This window comes from Podarcis muralis, chromosome 16 (genome assembly GCF_964188315.1).
Source record: "Podarcis muralis chromosome 16, rPodMur119.hap1.1, whole genome shotgun sequence".
In the NCBI taxonomy this organism is placed as follows: domain Eukaryota; kingdom Metazoa; phylum Chordata; class Lepidosauria; order Squamata; family Lacertidae; genus Podarcis; species Podarcis muralis.
In genome coordinates, this window is record NC_135670.1 from 1,223,811 (window position 1) to 1,241,556 (window position 17,746).

Genomic DNA, 17,746 nt, shown 5'->3' on the forward strand with positions numbered 1-17,746 from the left:
CTGGGGCATGAACCTGAATGGTGTGCATGGGGTGTCAGGGACGAACCAGAGGTCTCAAGTTCCCCAGAGGGAGGGGGAAGCCTGGGAGCAGAAGATGTGGACGAGGTGACTGAGGGGGAGGGAGGAAAGGAAGAGAGAGAGATTGGAATAAGCCCAGGAACTTTCCGTCTCTACAGCCCTTCCTGCTTAGGGCAAACCTCTTACATCTGTTGTCAATAAAGTTGTGGTCTGATTTCACAAAAATATTGGTTGTCATGTCTCTTATTCTTAGAATTGGGGAGGACAGAAGAGTGTGGAGGGGATGCCTTGCTACACAAGCATATATTTCCCACAAAAGAGACACAAACCTTTTGATTCCTGGGAGGTCACCTGAGTATCAATCTGTACAGCAATGTGATCCTTCAGGAGTAAAATTATACCCTGATAAAACTGAACTTCAACTTCCTAGTCAACTATACTTGTTGTTTTGCTGTTGGCTTTTATTTTAATCTCTACATCAACACTCAGCCTAGGCCAGACCAGTGTCAGTCTTAAAAACTTGGGCTCCTATCACACTAAGCTTTCAGTCATGTCTCCGTAGCACAGCAATGCAGATCTATGAGCAGCAAAAAAACACTCTATTTTAATAGTTATAAGGTTTTTCTGTCCTTATATTGTCTATATGCTCTATTCATGAATATAGTCAATAAGTTGTTCATTTTTCACACTCCCACCACACATGAAGGAAAGTGTCCTTGTGACTGCAAGCTCTCCAGTACAATGGTTGGGTGTCACACAGTAATGTTTTTGAAAATAATCAGCGTCTTGGTATTTTCTCACGCCAGTGTGGTGTAGTGGTTAAGAGCGGTGGACTCGTAATCTGGTGAACCGGCTTCACTTCCCCGCTCCTCCACATGCAGCTGCTGGGTGACCTTGGGCTAGTCACACTTCTCTGAAGTCTCTCAGCCTCACTCACCTCACAGAGTGTTTGTTGTGGGGGAGGAAGGGAAAGAAGAATGTTAGCTGCTTTGAGACTCCTTCGGGTAGTGATAAAGCAGGATATCAAATCCAAACTCCTCCTCCTCCTCCTCTTCTATATGTCTCTGTTAGGGTGTTTGGGGGTATGAGAATGTACTGAAATCTTGTAAAGAACACGCAGCAGCAGCAGCAACAACCCTGGGATTTTGTGCAGGCTTTCCCTGATCCATAAGATGAAAGCCTGTCTCATCTGTAGGAATTCTTGTTCCCACAGAATCATAGAGTTGGAAAAGACCATGAGGATAAGCTAGTCCAACCACTGCAATGCAGGAATCTTATGCCCAAAGTGGAGTTGAACCCATGACCCTGAGGTTATAAGTCTCATGCCCTACAAACTGAGCACAGAGTTGAACTCTGGAAGTCTAATGATTAAGTGAGAATGTATCCAGCTAGCTCTGTCATGAGGTGTTGAGCATAGATCACATGAAAAAGGATACAATTACAGATCTGTTTTTATATGCAGTTTTGTTATTAGTTATAAATTTTCCTCAGTGATATAGGTTTTATATATATATATTGTACACCACTTAATAATCTCAATAAAGGTACAATAAACTCCACCCTACAAGTGTTTTGCTGTAAGGAAAATTTTGTGGCATGGTAAACATTTTAAATCGCCATTTCAACTCTTTCTTTCTTTGATGCATGTGAGGAGAGTAGATCAAAGGTTTCAGCAGGATAGCACAGAATCATGCTTTGTATAAAGCCACATATGAGTTTATCTGATATTTTAGAGGAAACAAAAATAGAAATTAAGGAAATAGGTTGAATATTTGGAACGTTAATGTTTTCTCCGTATTAGCTGCTCCTTTTTGTTCAGATCAGGCCTAAAAACAATAATGTAGCATTTAGGAGCAAAGATACAGCTCAGTAAACCTGAGCCAGATGACAGGATGGAGAAGACCTCCACGGCCACCATGTATTTCCCCTTGGTGCTCAGGTAAGTTGGAACAAAGGACAGCCACACACTGCAGAAGACCAACATGCTGAAGGTGATGAACTTGGCTTCATTGAAACTGTCTGGCAGCTTCCTAGCAAGGAAAGCCACCGTGAAGCTGACAGTGGCTAGAAAGCCCATATAACCCAGGACACAGTAGAACATGGTGACTGACCCTTCATTACATTCAATTATGATTTCTCCATACACTGAGTGACTGTCCAAATCTGGGAATGGGGGAGAAAAACCCAGCCAAAGAGCACAAATGGCGACTTGAACGAGGGAGCAACACAATACGACAGAATGTGCCAATCTTTTCCCCACCCATTTCCGGAAAATGTTTCCTGGCTTGGAGGCCATGAAAGCCACAACCACTGTAATCGTCTTAGCCAAAACGGAAGAGACAGCAATCGAAAAGATGATGCCAAAAGCTGTTTGTCTGAGGAGGCAGGTGGTTTTCTTGGGTTGTCCGATGAATAGCAAAGCGCAGAGGAAGCAAAGGAGGAGAGAGGCCAGGAGAAGGTAGGTGAGGCTCCGATTGTTGGCTTTGACGATGGGAGTGTCCCGCTGCTTGATGAAGACTGCAAGCACCAGAGCTGTGATCAGGGCAAAGAGAAGAGCCAGAGAAGTCAAAGTAATGCCCAAAGTATCTTCAAAAGAAAGAAAACTTTGAATCTTGGGGAAGCAGTGATCTCTACGATTATTAGGGAAGTGATCTTCAGGGCATCTGGTACAGTAATCCAGGTCTGTAAGAGAAATATAATATGCATATGGTAAAGATGTCCATAATTGTTCTGTCTTATAAGAGTCACTTTTCTAAAAATCCACCTAAATCCAGTGTTTAAATCTTCTGGATCCAGCATTGTCCACCAGTGACCTTTATCCAGCACCGAAGTGAGAAAATAAATCTATTGAGTGAATGGACATCAAAATGGCAAATGAAATTCAGCATTAGCAAGTGTAAATTGCAGCAAAAATCCTAATTTCACATATTCATAAATTCAGTCGGATCTGGTGGTTATTGACTAGTAGTGAGATCTTTAAATTATGGAGGATAGCTTGATGAAGAATTTAACCTTGAATGTGGCAGCTGTGTGTTAAGGAGTGTTAGGGAAATTATTGGATGGAAACCAGTTAGCGTCATTATATAAATCTATAGTGTGACCACTATTGGAATATTAATGTGGTGCTAGAAAAGTTTCTGAAAGGGCAAGTAAAATGATCAGAGGGTTGGAACAACTCCTTTTTGAGGAATGTTGCAGTTGCAGCTTCTAACATCAAAGAAAAAAAGGCATGGGAAGGTGGACACTAGAGTGTTTGGACTATGCATGGTGTGAAGATTTGGAAGCCCACTGTTTTTACTTGTTAGGTTTCTTTGCTGGTAGTTATATTATTATTGTTGAGTTTTTGGGTTTGTGTGTGTAACTTTTTTATCAATTTTTTGAAGGCAGAAATAAAAAAAATAAATTATTTAACTGAGTACAAAACATAAAGCATGGTCAAGGATTGTTAAAGATAAACACTCTACAGCTATGCAACCCATTGGAAGAATTGTACAGAGAAATAAATAAAATCTATCTTGTTGACAATTTCTAATTAATAATCAATGTTCTTGCATGCTCCAGGTTACTGTTTACTCCCTCCCAAACTAGACGTTATTACTCTAACCACAAACAAGAATATTCTGCAACTGGCAGCAGCTAAATCTGAAGAATGGTGCTTGTTTACACATATATGTTCTACTACTACCCATACTTTTCATGACAAACGTATTTCTTATAAATATTTCTCCTACCCTCCTGGTTCGAAATCATATCTTCTGGACATGGAGAACAGTCATAGCAACAAAATTTCTTTCCCTCCTTTTTTTTCCTGCTGTACCCCGGATAGCACTGATCATTACATAAAGAGAATGGAGGTACCTATTCTTGAACAAAGGAAGGATTGAGCATTAATTGTTTGGATTTCCTTTCTTTTCCAAATAATATCCAATAAACAAAGGGCTGATGAAATGAAGTATTAACATCTGTGATTGCGCAAATGGCAAGTTCAGTGTAAAGAATGCTGTACTAAGTCTTTAGGTGGGGGTGGGTCTACTCCACCACAATGAAGGAGGAAATCTAATGCCGCCTCAGCCACCCAGTTACTATGAAAGTTATCATAAAGTGAGAATTTTCCACACCTGAGACAATTCTCTGTGCCATTCAAGTCTCTCTTCGTTAATAGTGAGCACTTCACCAGGGGGAGCCTGAGGATCCAGCCTTCCCACTTTGACTTTGACATAAGAGTTATTTGGGAAAGTGACCAAGCTGGTAATGTCAAATCCAGCTACTATTTCTCTGTTTTCATTAAACATAATTTCATCACCAGCACTGTTGTTGAATAGAATGTCTCTAAACAATGAATGACTCTGGATGGGGAGAGAAAAAGAACTGAGAAGAAGAAGATGGGTTTGGATTTGACACCCCGCTTTATCACTACCCTAAGAAGTCTCAAAGCGGCTAACATTCTCCTTTCCCTTCCTCCCCCACAAGAAACACTCTGTGAGGTGAGTGAGGCTCAGAGACTTCAGAGAAGTGTGACTGGCCCAAGGTCACCCAGCAGCTGCATGTGGAGGAGCGGGGAAGTGAAGCTGGTTCACCAGATTACAAGTCCACCGCTCTTAACCACTACGCCACACTGGCGTTAGAAAATACCAAGACGTTGATTATTTTCAGAAACATTACTCTGGGACACCCCGCCACTGTACTGGAGAGCTTGCAGTCACAAGGACACTTTCCTTCATGTGTGGTGGGAGTGTGAAAAATGAACAACTTATTGACTATATTCATGAATATTTCTTCAATAACAAGCCAGTCTATAGCCCTGCACTTGGCTGTTAAAAGTGATGTAAATTTCACCCTTGTTTAGAAGGAGCTGCTAACTCTGCTGCTGGCTGCAGTCAAACTTGAAACTGGAAGTCTACATTGGGTTCCTTCCAGGAATGAATGGTGTCAGACATTAACCTATCATGGCAGGGTTTTGATGCTGTTTGGGCCTATGTTGTGCATAACTTTCATGATAAAAAGTGTTCTTTTTATCATACCACATTGTTCCACCATACAGTTATATGTATGCAACTATTTTTCAGTTAAAGGGTTATGGTAAGGGACAGCATCTCAAGTATGGTACCAAGTGTGAGGTGCAACATGTGAACCCATGTCACTTCACCAAAAGTGTCAAAATCTTCCATCACCCTCCACCAAATCTCCACTCTCCCTGAAAATAGATTTTTTTAAAATATAAAAACAAAACAAAAACCTACCCTAAATATTTATAGGGAGGATTGAAATTGATGAGCGGGACCAAGGGTTTAGACACATGTTCTAAATGGATTTCAGAGGCATTACCTTCCAGGGTTCCACTTTCCAAGGATGCAGCTTGCCTCCATTTTCCATATGTCTGTAATTTAATCTGTATGAACGCATGATCCGTAAAGCATGTGCCACAGCAAAGACAGCATTATAGATACTGTAGCTGTGACCTGTCATGCTTAATTGAAAAAATTGCCCAGGAAGGCTCTCCAGCTTCTCCTCACCACTACATGCTCCATCAATATCTGTGAAGCCATCAGAACTTGGAACAAAGCAGTCAAATGCTTGTTCCCAGAAATCTTTGATAAAACCATCTCCTTTGGCTTGAGTAGGTTTTAAAGTTTGAATATATTTTCGGAATCCTTGAACCTCATTTGAAGGAATTGTGAAAGAAATAGCCCCATGGAACATTTGGATATCCCAGGTTTTTTGTAATATAAAGAGTGCAAAATCAATCTGGGCTGTTGTAATCCATACTTTCCCAAAAGATGCAGTCTCATTGTACTGAGACTCAGCTGCTAGAGACTTCTTTACCCCCAAGATAATGGCTGCCAACCATCTAATATTTGCAGTTTCTCCATATAGAACAATCACATTGGCTTTGCTGTTCTTGAAAACTGGCACGCTCTTCATAATGTATTTGTTCATTTCACCCATTTCCAATATTCTCAAATAAATTGGAACTTTATTTGTGAAGGCTGAACAGATTCCATTCTTGGAAAAGATTGCTTCCATGACCTGCAAGAAATGTTCTCCACCAGCATCATCAAAAGTCATCAGCCCAACCCATTTCCATCTAAAATGCACTAGTAGCTCAACAATTCCTTGGTACTGGAGGGCTTCATTGGGGACCATGCGGTAAAAGGAAGGGAAAGCTACTTGATCATTCATTGCTGGTTGAAATGAGCCATATGAAAACTAGAACAAAGAAAGAAACAGATTTTAACTGTGATAGCATCCTGAAGAATGAGCCAGGTTGTATTTTCCCTCTGCCTCTTTTCAACAGCAGACTATTGGTCCAAAGAAGCAAGACAATATCCATCCCAACACCAGATCTAAAACCTGGACGATATCATTTAATTGGATCTGTTCCTGGAAGTCACAGTCCTCTGCCAAGAAATCGAGGCACAAACAGAAGTGTGAGTGAGCCCTTAGACTCCTTCCAGGAAAAGAAGAAGATTTTATTATCCCCTATGAATGCAACACATTGATCCTACCTGTGGAATCTTGTAAAGTCCTAAAATATCTGCCATCTGTGAAGATGTATCAGATCTAAGGCCACCAATGATGCCCATTAGATGTGTCTGGGTGTCACATTTGTAGTTGGGGAAAAACTGATGGAATTTGAAAATAAGATCCAGTGTGGTGCGGTAGGTCATCCTTGCATCATAGTAGCTATCATAGATGTGGAACCCAAGAGTGACATTGGGCAAGATGTTGGAATTCTCGTTGATCTCATGCACAGCAAATGCCAAGGCCAGGATGTGCTGGTAGAATTTTGGCACCATCCTGGAAACAGATTTACAAGCTCTTCTTAGGAGAAAAATCAACAGTACATTAAAATATGGTTCCACTCTGGTTTTAAGATAATTTAGCGGTCCAGTGAAAAGGAAAAGCTACAATTCCCAGAAGATGGTAGAGGTAAATACTTTTCGTTGGACAGAAAATGAAATTCACATTGGCTCACTTTTACTGGATTGCATTTCTTTATTATTTACTTTAATAGAACACTTACCTCTGAAGATCTTGAAGTGTTGTTTTTTTTAAATTACCCACTATTCCACCATGTAGCCCAAAGCTTCCAAACAAAAACATGGCAAGCCAAAGGCTTACACCACCTAACAGACTTCTACAAAAATGGCAAACCCATACCGACACAAGAAATACAAGACAAACTAGCAGACACCCAAATACCCTAGCTGACCCAGCAACAACTACACGACTTCTTAAATAATCCACCAATCATAGCAGCAGCCATTAGGCCTCTGGCAACCTTTGAAAAACTTTCCTGACAACAGAGGGACACAGCAAGGGGATGGTATCCACACTATACAAAAGACAACTCCAAGACCCTACAAAATCCCTCACCACAATTAAAGTCCAATGGGAACATGATATAGGTTACGAAATAAATCCTACTGAATGATCTAAACTGTGGTCTAAACCACCCTTTAAGTCCATCTCATCCAAAAGAAGGAAACTCACTTTGCAACTAATTCATAGATGGTACCTGACACCTCGAAAGCAGGTCCTGACACACCTAGGAACTTCACCTAAATGCAGGGGAGGTTGCACCTCTACAGGAACATACCTTCAAATGTGGTGGGATTACCACCCAATTCAATCCTTTTGGGCATCAGTCCTACAAGAAATATGCAAAATAACAAAACAGGTACAGTGGTACTTCAGCCAATCACCCATTCCCACCACCCTTCTGAGTAATACCCCTCCCCACCCTCTCACCATATATAAGGGTCTGATGACTTCTGTTTCAGTGTATCTGAAGAAGTGTGCATGCACATGAAAGCTCATACCAAGAACAAACTTAATTGGTCTCTAAGGTGCTACTGGACATTTTTTTTTATTTTTTAAATTTATATATTTATACATTATCTTTGTAACCGAAGCAGTCATAAATAAACAACACATACTGAACAATATTAGAACTTACAAAGATTGGCTACCAAGCATATACATATAAGACTACCTCCACATTCCTGAAGCTCTAATGGGTTTATTGCCCCACAGTCGCTGGACCATTTAATACATCTCTCCCATCTTTCACCTGAGAAAGGGTCAGTTCAGAGCAGGCTGTCACCTGCGGGGGGTGGGGAGCTATAATACTACTTCCACCCACTCAATCCCAGCTCCTGATAAATAACCAATCAGCACTGGTAGTGACAGAGCTGGCTCAAGAGATTTTGGCATCTAGGCGAACCATAAAATTGCACATACACCCTCCCTGCCAGGGAAGAAGGGGCGAGTGAAGATCTGCACCAGGAACAAGTGGGGAATAAATATCTACATCAGGATCTTCTACCACTGTGGATCCTGCCATCTGAGGAAGTTACCTCACCTTGCCTCATGGGTGCGCCTGCCCTGGAAAGCTGACACAAACATCAGCCTCGCACTCAAGTGGTCCTGAAGGGCACTATAAACTCAAGTTGTTGCAGCCAATCAGCAGCTATGCTCTTCTTCTCCACCAGCAATTTCAGTAAAAGGAAGGGTTGGGGCAATTCAATGTATGTTTGCCCAGACAAAAACTGATAGAAGAAGTTAACAAAAGTTACAGACTGATTTTTAAAGCACTTCTTTAACTTCATATATTTACTGAGATATTTCCAGGTGGGGAAAAATGGAGATCTCTTAAAAAGCAGCACATTGTTCATCATTGACCTGTTTCGTATAAATTTTAAAAAGAGAGAGAAACAAGCCAATAAGAAAAAACAACAACATGCTGCTTCTTTGCTAAAATGGGAAGCCTCAGCAGGCAAGCCTATCGCCTCAGCTGAGTGAAATCATCTCAAAATATTTTAATGATTCAAATGGGTATTTAGAACAATGATATATCTAGTTAATGTCTTCTGGTCCTTAGGAACATTCACTCAGTCACAACAATTGATACTGTTCAATATAAACCAACCTTTGGTGATTCTAAAAGGATATAAACACCAAAATAAAAGCAAAGCTCACTTTTATGGTGTGTGGGAAAAATAATTTCTTACAGTTGGACACCAATCTCCTCCTCCAAAGGGTGTTTCAGGAAATCGATATCAGTTAAAAGGAAGTAGATATGAGACATTATTCCTCCAATGTGGATTTCACTTGACTGGTACCATTCATGCGGAATATGTACTGAATCATTCCCAGTGCAGTTGAAATTTTCTACTTTGCAAGCCGTATGTGGTAGCAACAGCAAGAACAACATCTCAAACCTCGTCCTGATGGCCATAGGAAGCTCTGAACTGAGATTTCTTTCTGATGCTCTAGGGTATAGTTATTATTGCTAGCTTGGATTGAACAAATTAGCTCTGCTGCTGGTCTCTTTTGAAAATACACTTTTAGGGACCTGTATCTCGTATCTACCTTGCATTTACCATCAAGAGGGTGAATGTCCCTTCACATCAATTGCAAGACAATAATCTGACTCTTGACCTGTTAGATCTCAAGCCTTGCCTCTCTCCAATCCCCTTACCTGTAGCTGGCAATTTTACAGTGGGGTAGTATAAAATCCTTCCAGGCATGCTTATTTTCTGCACCACCACCCCACTGAAAAGTCCCTGCAGAGTTGGCCAGCTGAATAAAATACAGTAATTTGGGTAATTACAGGGTGGCATCACTAGCTGCTGATTCAAACATGTTTGTGAGATTTCAAATCAAACTTCTTCAGCTCTCTAGTTGGTCTTCAGCTGAGTGGTGACTAGAAAGTGACCCACAGTGACCACAAGGATAGAACATGTCTGGATGCAGGGATATTAGATATGTCAAAGTTACAGTTGAACTCCTGCTCTCCAATGGCATTAAGGCAAATAACAAAGCCCCCTTGGTGGTGTGTCATTTCCCACACACCCTGCCCTGTCCCTTGTCCTCAATTTCCACTGGTTATCACAAGATAATTCCTCATATCAAAATAATATGTATTTTGGAGTGATATATGATCACTGTACTCCTCTAGGCTTTTATTAGTAGATTTTGTACTTATAAAAGTACATGGAATGTGAGCTATAAGCTATGAGCCAAGGGAGCTATGATTTTGAGAATGTATATGAGCACAAGTAACAAACTAGCAACCATTGTATGCTTCACATGATACAAAATGGCTTCCAATAGAGGGCTGGCATGACATGAAATGGCTGTTGTGGCTCTAAAGCACAAGTGAAATTTTGTAGTTAAAGACTCACATATACATAAAAAATAGGAATGGGGAAATAAGGACACTATGGATTAGTCTGTTCAACATTTTACTTTCAAATTCTACAATTTACTATACTTCACCAAGAAAACAGGAACAAAATTCAATACTGAGGAAGGCATTACTCAAAAAGGCATATGAAGGTTTCATTCTACTTAAATTTCAACGGCTGTTTGTTTTGTGTATGTGAGAAGAATGCTTCAGATATTTCAAAAGGGCGGTCCAAAATTAGACATTGCACAGGGAAGCTGACTTTCACAGAAAATAAATAAAAATGAAGAAAATGATCTGAATATTTGAAACGTTAATGTTTCTTCCTTATTAGCTGCTCCTTTTTGTTCAGATCAGGCCTAAAAACAATAATGTAGCATTTAGGAGCAAAGATACAGCTCAGTAAACCTGAGCCAGATGACAGGATGGAGAAGACCTCCACGGCCACCATGTATTTCCCCTTGGTGCTCAGGTAAGTTGGAACAAAGGAGAGCCACACACTGCAGAAGACCAACATGCTGAAAGTGATGAACTTGGCTTCATTGAAACTGTCTGGCAGCTTCCTAGCAAGGAAAGCCACCGTGAAGCTGACAGTGGCTAGAAAGCCCATATAACCCAGGACACAGTAGAACATGGTGACTGACCCTTCATTACATTCAATTATGATTTCTCCATACACTGAGTGACTGTCCAAATCTGGGAATGGGGGAGAAAAACCCAGCCAAAGAGCACAAACGGCGACTTGAATGAGGGAGCAACACAATACGACAGAATGTGCCAATCTTTTCCCCACCCATTTCCGGAAAATGTTTCCTGGCTTGGAGGCCATGAAAGCCACAACCACTGTAATCGTCTTAGCCAAAACGGAAGAGACAGCAATCGAAAAGATGATGCCAAAAGCTGTTTGTCTGAGGAGGCAGGTGATTTTCTTGGGTTGTCCGATGAATAGCAAAGCGCAGAGGAAGCAAAGGAGGAGAGAGGCCAGGAGAAGGTAGGTGAGGCTCCGATTGTTGGCTTTGACGATGGGAGTGTCCCGCTGCTTGATGAAGACTGCCAGCACCAGAGCTGTGATCAGGGCAAAGAGAAGAGCCAGAGAAGTCAAAGTAATGCCCAAAGTATCTTCAAAAGAAAGAAAACTTTGAATCTTGGGGATGCAGTGATCTCTACGATGATTAGGGAAGTGATCTTCGGGGCATCTGGTACAGTAATCCAAATCTGGAAGAAAAAGATATGTATATATATATGTATATATGTATATGTATGTGTGTGTGTGTGTGTGTGTGTGTGTATATATATATATATAAGATAACATCAGTAATCAGAACCAAGTTTCTATGAGTCCACCTAAATCGGTATTTGCAGTCTTGGTAATTGTTTCCAGGGATTAATTCTAATTCATTCTGCATAAGAAACATGTGGTTTGTCAGGGTTCTTTAACCCTACTGAGTAAAGAAAGACTTGTGGTGTGGCAGGCTATTTGGAGATAGGGAAAATGGGTTGATTTCAATTGAGATTTCCCGAGCCTTCTCTTCCCTTTTACAGTATATAACATACAGTATATATATAGACATATAACTATTACTATTCCCCATCTTTGTCAGTGCTTTAGGCAGCGTCAAAAGCTCACTAGACCCCTTGCCTGGCTATTTTGCATTAATTCAGCCAAAGTGATCCAGCTTTCTATTGTGGAGATCTATGATTTTCTCCCTTCCCCCTTCTTTTTGGTAGAGTTCCAAGATTTCAACGAATGATCAATTGTTTCAAACATGATTAAAGGGTCATACAATATGCTGTTGGGTTTTTTTGCCGAAGCAACTTCTCCATCTCCTTCCCATCCATAAAAACACTATTGAAAATAATCTGCAGGCTAAATCTCATGCATCCACCTCCAAAAACTGTCTATACTTTTCATTAGAAATATTTAAACATGTCTCCTACCTTCCTGTGTTGAGATCATTTCCTCTGGGCATGGATAGCAGTCGTAGCAACAAAATTTCATCCCCTCCTTCTTTTTTCTGCTGTACCCAGGATAGCATTTATCATTGCATAAGGAGAATGGAGGCACCTATACATTGATGAAGGAATAATTTTCCATGGAATTAATTGTTTTCATTTTACAAAGAAGGGTTGATTAATTTTAAACATTAACATATGTCAGTGTTTCCCAACCTTGGGCCTCCAGCTGTTTTTGGACTACAACTCCCATCATCCCTAGCTAGCAAGACCAGTGGTCAGGGATGATGGGAATTGTAGTTCAAAAACAGCTGGAGGCCCAAGGTTGGGAAACACTGACATATGTGACTACAGAGACAGTGCAGAGAGTGTGGGCAATGCTTACTATTGGAATAAGAGGAAAACATCATAAAGAAATCTCTGTCCATGGCAAACCCTGTACTATATTTTTTTCAATAACTAGAAAGTACCAAAAGGGGGGGGGGATTAGAAATAGCAAGATAAGATGGGCTAAAATATCTACAGTCTCTTAGTGACCAGCACCAATCTTCTGCAGTGGCTTCCTGTTTGCTACAAAGCCAGGTTCAAAATCTACGTCTAGGGACTTCCTGAACAAATATATCCCAGCTCAGAGTCTTTCAGAAGTCCTGGTTCTCAGCTTGATAACACAGTAAGAATAGGTAATTAAAAAGGAGGATTTATTGCAAAAACAAACAGATAGCTCCAGATGGCTCTAACAAAGCCTCTGGCATCATTACTCAAGATGACCCTTCTGAAGATTCCTTCCTATGATGACAGAAGATATTGAACTCATGAACCTTACGTCTCTTGTTTTGCTTCCTGTCTAACAGCCCATCCCTTCACCGATTCTCCACACTTATTGGATTAGCTCCAGCCTCTTCCTTTTCTGACAGGCTACCCATGTCTCTATTCGCTCCTGTTTGAATTTCCTGAGAGCTTTGGCTGCGCTCCAATGCTCAGAGGAGTCAAATTTGAGCCTCTCTGTTCTGCCACAGGCTCTAACGTTCCACTAGGAGCTGGCTCATTCCTGGCAGTGTCACTGGTTGTCCCCCACATTGATTCAGTTGACACTGACAAGAAATTGAGTGCCATTGGCCCAGCCTTGTAGAACACTCTTCCAATGGAGATTCAGAATGCAGCTTCTATATTGACCTTTAAATGCATACTGAAAACTTTAATCGGACGCTTTCTGTAATGGTTTATGATCTGATGATGGTGATGGCATGATGGTTCTTATTCTGCATATATAATTCTGCATATATAAACTTCAGTTCCTTTCAATGAAATTGAGGTGTACAGTGGTACCTTGGGTTAAGAACTTAATTCGTTCTGGAGGTCTGTTCTTAACCTGAAACTGTTCTTAACCTGAGGTACCACTTTAGCTAATGGGACCTCCTGTTGCCACCAGAGCACGATTTCTGTTCTCATCCTGAAGCAAAGTTCTTAACCCAAGGTACTATTTCTGGGTTAGTGGAGTCTGCAACCTGAAGCGTCTGTAGCCCGAGGTACCACTGTACAAGCATTTTAATAAATAATTAAAGAGTTTTCACAATGATTTTTTTCCTTAGGGTGGCATTTCTCTAGTAATGATATCACTCATTATATATCTGTGTGTGCGCTTGTGTATAATTGTAGGCTGCCTTTTTCTATTAAAGAAAAAAACCAGCAAGGTGATGGACAGCATACAAAATTACTCTAAGTTCAAAAACAAACCAACAAATTACCACCCTTATTCAAGATACATTGTTATTTATTAATTGGAATAATGTGCTAATATTATGCCAAGCCAATGAATGTCATTGATTGTATGAAACAAAATTTGTATCCATTTATTTTAAATGGATGCCAGCCCATGGATGGATATCAATGGTATCATACGAGATGCTCTGCCAATGCTCTGCACCTGAGACAAGTCTCTGTGCCACTCAAGTTTCTCCTCGCTGATGGTGAGTGCTTTGTCCGGAGCAGCCTGAGGATCCAGCCTTCCCACTTTGATTCTAGCATAGGAATTGTTAGGGAAGGTGACTATGTTTGTAACATCAAATCCAGCTACAAATTCCCCATGTTCATTGAACATAATTTCGTCTCCAACAGTGTTGTTGAGTGGGTTGTTCCTAAGCAATGAATGGAGCTACACGAGGAGAGAAATAGAACAGAGAGCCCCATAAGAGGCAGAATATTCTCAGCAAGATATACATAAACCATTTCCAGCTCATGCTAAGCATATCTGCTCAGAAATATATCCTAGTAAAGTAAAGGTAAAGGGACTCCTGACCATTAGGTCCTGTTGCGGACGATTCTGGGGTTGCGGCACTCATCTCGCTTTATTGGCCGAGGGAGCCGGCGTACAGCTTCTGGGTCATGTGGCCAGCATGACTAAGCCGCTTCTGGCGAACCAGAGCAGCACACGGAAACGCCGTTTACCTTCCCGCTGGAGCGGTACCTATTTATCTACTTGCACTTTGACGTGCTTTTGAACTGCTAGGTGGGCAGGAGCAGGGACTGAGCAACCGGAGCTCACCCCGTCGTGGGGATTCGAACCGCCGACCTTCTGATCGGCAAGTCCTAGGCTCTGTGGTTTAACCCACAGCGCCACCCACGTAAAATAATTAACCTAGTAAATTAATTGGGGCTAATTCAATTTCCTTAGGTAAGAACAAAGTAATACACAATAGTTGGGGTTTTTCCCGGTCTGAGAGCTGTGTCATTTTGTGGGAACACCTTCCTGGGGGTACGTTGCCAGTGGCAGGAAGGCTAGGAGGCAAAAGTGGGCATACGCAAAGCAGTTTACAAAAAGATGAGACAAGGAAATCAAGGAAAAATTACTGCCCAACTTTAAAACACATATCTGCTCAGAAATATATCCTAGTAAAGTAAAGGTAAAGGGACTCCTGACCATTAGGTCCTGTTGCGGATGACTCTGGGGTGGCGGCACTCATCTCACTTTATTGGCCAAGGGAGCCGGCATACAGCTTCCGGGTCATGTGGCCAGCATGACTAAGCCGCTTCTGGCGAACCAGAGCAGCACATGGAAACGCCGTTTACCTTCCCGCCGGAGTGGTACCTATTTATCTACTTGCATTCTGACTGCTTTCGAACTGCAGTTTAGTATTTTAACACTAAAGTTAAAATACTGAAACTTTAAAACACACTAAAGTTAAAATAAGGGACGCGGGTGGTGCTGTGGGTAAAAGCCTCAGCGCCTAGGGCTTGCCAATCAAAAGGTCGGCGGTTCGAATCCCTGCGGCAGGGTGCGCTCCCGATGTTCGGTCCCAGCGCCTGCCAACCTAGCAGTTCGAAAGCACCCTTAAAGTGCAAGTAGATAAATAGGGACCGCTTACTAGCGGGAAGGTAAACGGCGTTTCCGTGTGCGGCTCTGGCTCGCCAGAGCAGCGATGTCACGCTGGCCACGTGACCCGGAAGTGTCTCTGGACAGCGCTGGCCCCCGGCCTCTTGAGTGAGATGGGCGCACAGCCCTAGAGTCTGTCAAGACTGGCCCGTACGGGCAGGGGTACCTTTACCTTTACCTTTAAAGTTAAAATACTGAAACAGATTCAAATTACCTTAACTTTCTAAGCAACTGAGCAGGTTTGTCTAAACTAGGCATGTCCAAAGTCCGTTTCGGGGGCCTAATCCAGCCCGCCAGCCAGTTTAATCTAGCCCCTCTGGCAGATTATTTCCTGGGGTAAAATCCTAAAAAAAAACCCTTAACAACTTCAATCCTAAAAGAAGCTTGACAACTCCAACCCCCCAAAAAGGTCAGCAACTTTGGTTGGCCCTTTGGTTGGCCCCCACGGCCCTTTACTTCATCAAATCTGGCCCTCTTTGGAAAAAGTTTGGACACCACTGGTCTAAACAATATATGGAAACTACAGAAAGGAAATTGATGTGATGAGTCTGACTAGCTGCTTGGACCTATTTTTTGAAGAGAGCTCAAAACGAAATCCATGCATACTATTCTGTGTGCCACTATAATGCTCTAGCCCAAGTCATAGATGTTTATGAGTGAGGAGTCATTTACCTGCCAGGGCTCCACTTGCCAAGAATGCAGCTTGCCTCTACTTTCAATGTTTCTGTGGTTGGAGCTAGCTGAGTATTTGACACGTAAGGCATGGACTACAGCATAAACAGCATTATAGATACTATAGCTATGGCCTGTCATCTTCAACTGAAAAAATTGTGCAGGAAGGTTCTCCAGCTTCTCCTCACCAGTACACGCTCCATCAATATCTATAGAGCCATCAGAATTTGGAACAAAGCAGTCAAATGCTTGCTCCCAGAAATCTTTGATAAAGCCATCCCCTTTCGGTTGGGTAGGACTCATACTCTGAACAAATGTTTGGAAACCTGGAATGTCTTTTGAAGGAATTGTGAAGGAGATGGCTCCGTGGAACACCTGGATATCCCAGTTTCTTTGGAATAGAAATAGTGCTAAATCAATCTGGGCTGTCGTAATCCATACTTTCCCCAAAGGTGCCTTTGCATTGTAGTAAAGATTACCAGCAAGAGACTCTTTGATCCCAAAGATAATGGCAGCCAACCACCTGAGGTTTGACGTTTTCCCATATATAACGATTGCATTGGCTTTGCTGTCCCTAAAAATAGGAATACTTTCCAATATGTATTTGTTCATATCGCCCATTTCCAATATACGGATATTAGCTGGAACTTTGTTGGTGAAGGCTGAGCAGATGCCATTCTCGGAAAGCATGGCTTCTATAGTCTGCAGGAAATGCTGTCCCCCATCATCATCAAAACTCATCAAACCAATCCATTTCCATTTGAAATGCAGAAGCAACTGGACAATTCCTTGGTACTGTAGAGATTCATTGGGAACCATGCGGTAAAAGGAGGGGAACCCAATGTGATCATTCACTGCTGGATGAAATGAGCCATAAGAAAACTAAAATATAAAAAAAGTAATAGACAGGTAGTTATCTGAAGACTCTGTAAGGAATCATTGCTGTCCAACACTTATCATTTCATGGTTTTATTCTTGCAATAAAATTCTAGATGCATATTTTTTATTATTTCCAAGGCCAGAGTCAGTAGTTGGAATTGCACCCAGAAACAAATATGGATGCAATGTTCCATTCTACGTAGTGTGCACCTCTAAACAAACATCAGACTGGTGTCCAGCCTGTGAGTTCTGTATATTTCTTCAATAGCAGTCCCAAACAGATTTTATTGCAATAATCTACTCAGGAAATTATGAAAGCATGAAGGAGAGTGGCAAGCAGCCAAGAGAGCTAGAGAGTTCTTGGGGGGGGGGGGTGGAATACCACCTGGGCATTCAGAATCAGACTTCTTGCCATGTTACCTCCAAGGTGAGGCAGGCAGGCTAATCTAATAAGACTGTCCTCCAGCTCCATGATCAGTTTAACTACCCTACCACCTTCCCCATCTTCCATGATTTCATGTATTTATTGACCTCAATCCATCCTCTTACTCACAACACACATTTTCTGAGGGCATCTGTAGGAGAGTTTTGTTATTAGTGATTGTTGTTTACGGATTGTGCTTCTGATAGATTCTGGTTTACTTGTTGGCATCCATCTTCCT

The 17,746-nt window shown here is 41.7% G+C and overlaps 2 protein-coding genes across 2 annotated transcripts; both read right to left on the reverse strand.

The window, feature by feature from the left end:
* Nucleotides 1-1,798: 1,798 nt before the first annotated feature.
* LOC114586887 (vomeronasal type-2 receptor 26-like) lies at nucleotides 1,799-6,162 on the reverse strand. The gene is made up of 4 exons (XM_077920228.1): nucleotides 5,359-6,162; nucleotides 4,137-4,364; nucleotides 3,750-3,876; nucleotides 1,799-2,700 (listed from the first exon to the last, which is right to left on the reverse strand). Exons 1-4 carry the CDS (start codon nucleotides 6,160-6,162, stop codon nucleotides 1,799-1,801), a joined length of 2,061 nt encoding a protein of 686 aa, XP_077776354.1.
* Nucleotides 6,163-10,523: 4,361 nt separating this feature from the next.
* LOC114586886 (vomeronasal type-2 receptor 26-like) lies at nucleotides 10,524-17,024 on the reverse strand. Its single transcript, XM_028710735.2, has 4 exons — nucleotides 16,206-17,024; nucleotides 14,088-14,315; nucleotides 12,149-12,275; nucleotides 10,524-11,425 (listed from the first exon to the last, which is right to left on the reverse strand). Exons 1-4 carry the CDS (start codon nucleotides 17,022-17,024, stop codon nucleotides 10,524-10,526), a joined length of 2,076 nt encoding a protein of 691 aa, XP_028566568.2.
* Nucleotides 17,025-17,746: the final 722 nt, after the last annotated feature.

Excerpts from the sequence above, each read along its gene's own strand:
- LOC114586887 (XM_077920228.1), bottom strand. The coding sequence starts at position 6,162 with ATGGTCCCCAATGAAGCCCTCCAGTACCAAGGAATTGTTGAGCTACTA. Across the intron at positions 4,365-5,358 it reads GCAAGCTGCATCCTTGGAAA|AGTCATTCATTGTTTAGAGA; the intron begins GTGGAACCCTGG and ends CTCCCCATCCAG. Across the intron at positions 2,701-3,749 it reads TATGATTTCGAACCAGGAGG|ACCTGGATTACTGTACCAGA; the intron begins GTAGGAGAAATA and ends TTTCTCTTACAG.
- LOC114586886 (XM_028710735.2), bottom strand. The coding sequence starts at position 17,024 with ATGGTTCCCAATGAATCTCTACAGTACCAAGGAATTGTCCAGTTGCTT. Across the intron at positions 14,316-16,205 it reads GGCAAGTGGAGCCCTGGCAG|CTCCATTCATTGCTTAGGAA; the intron begins GTAAATGACTCC and ends CTCCTCGTGTAG. Across the intron at positions 12,276-14,087 it reads GGCACAGAGACTTGTCTCAG|GTGCCTCCATTCTCCTTATG; the intron begins GTGCAGAGCATT and ends ATCAATGTATAG.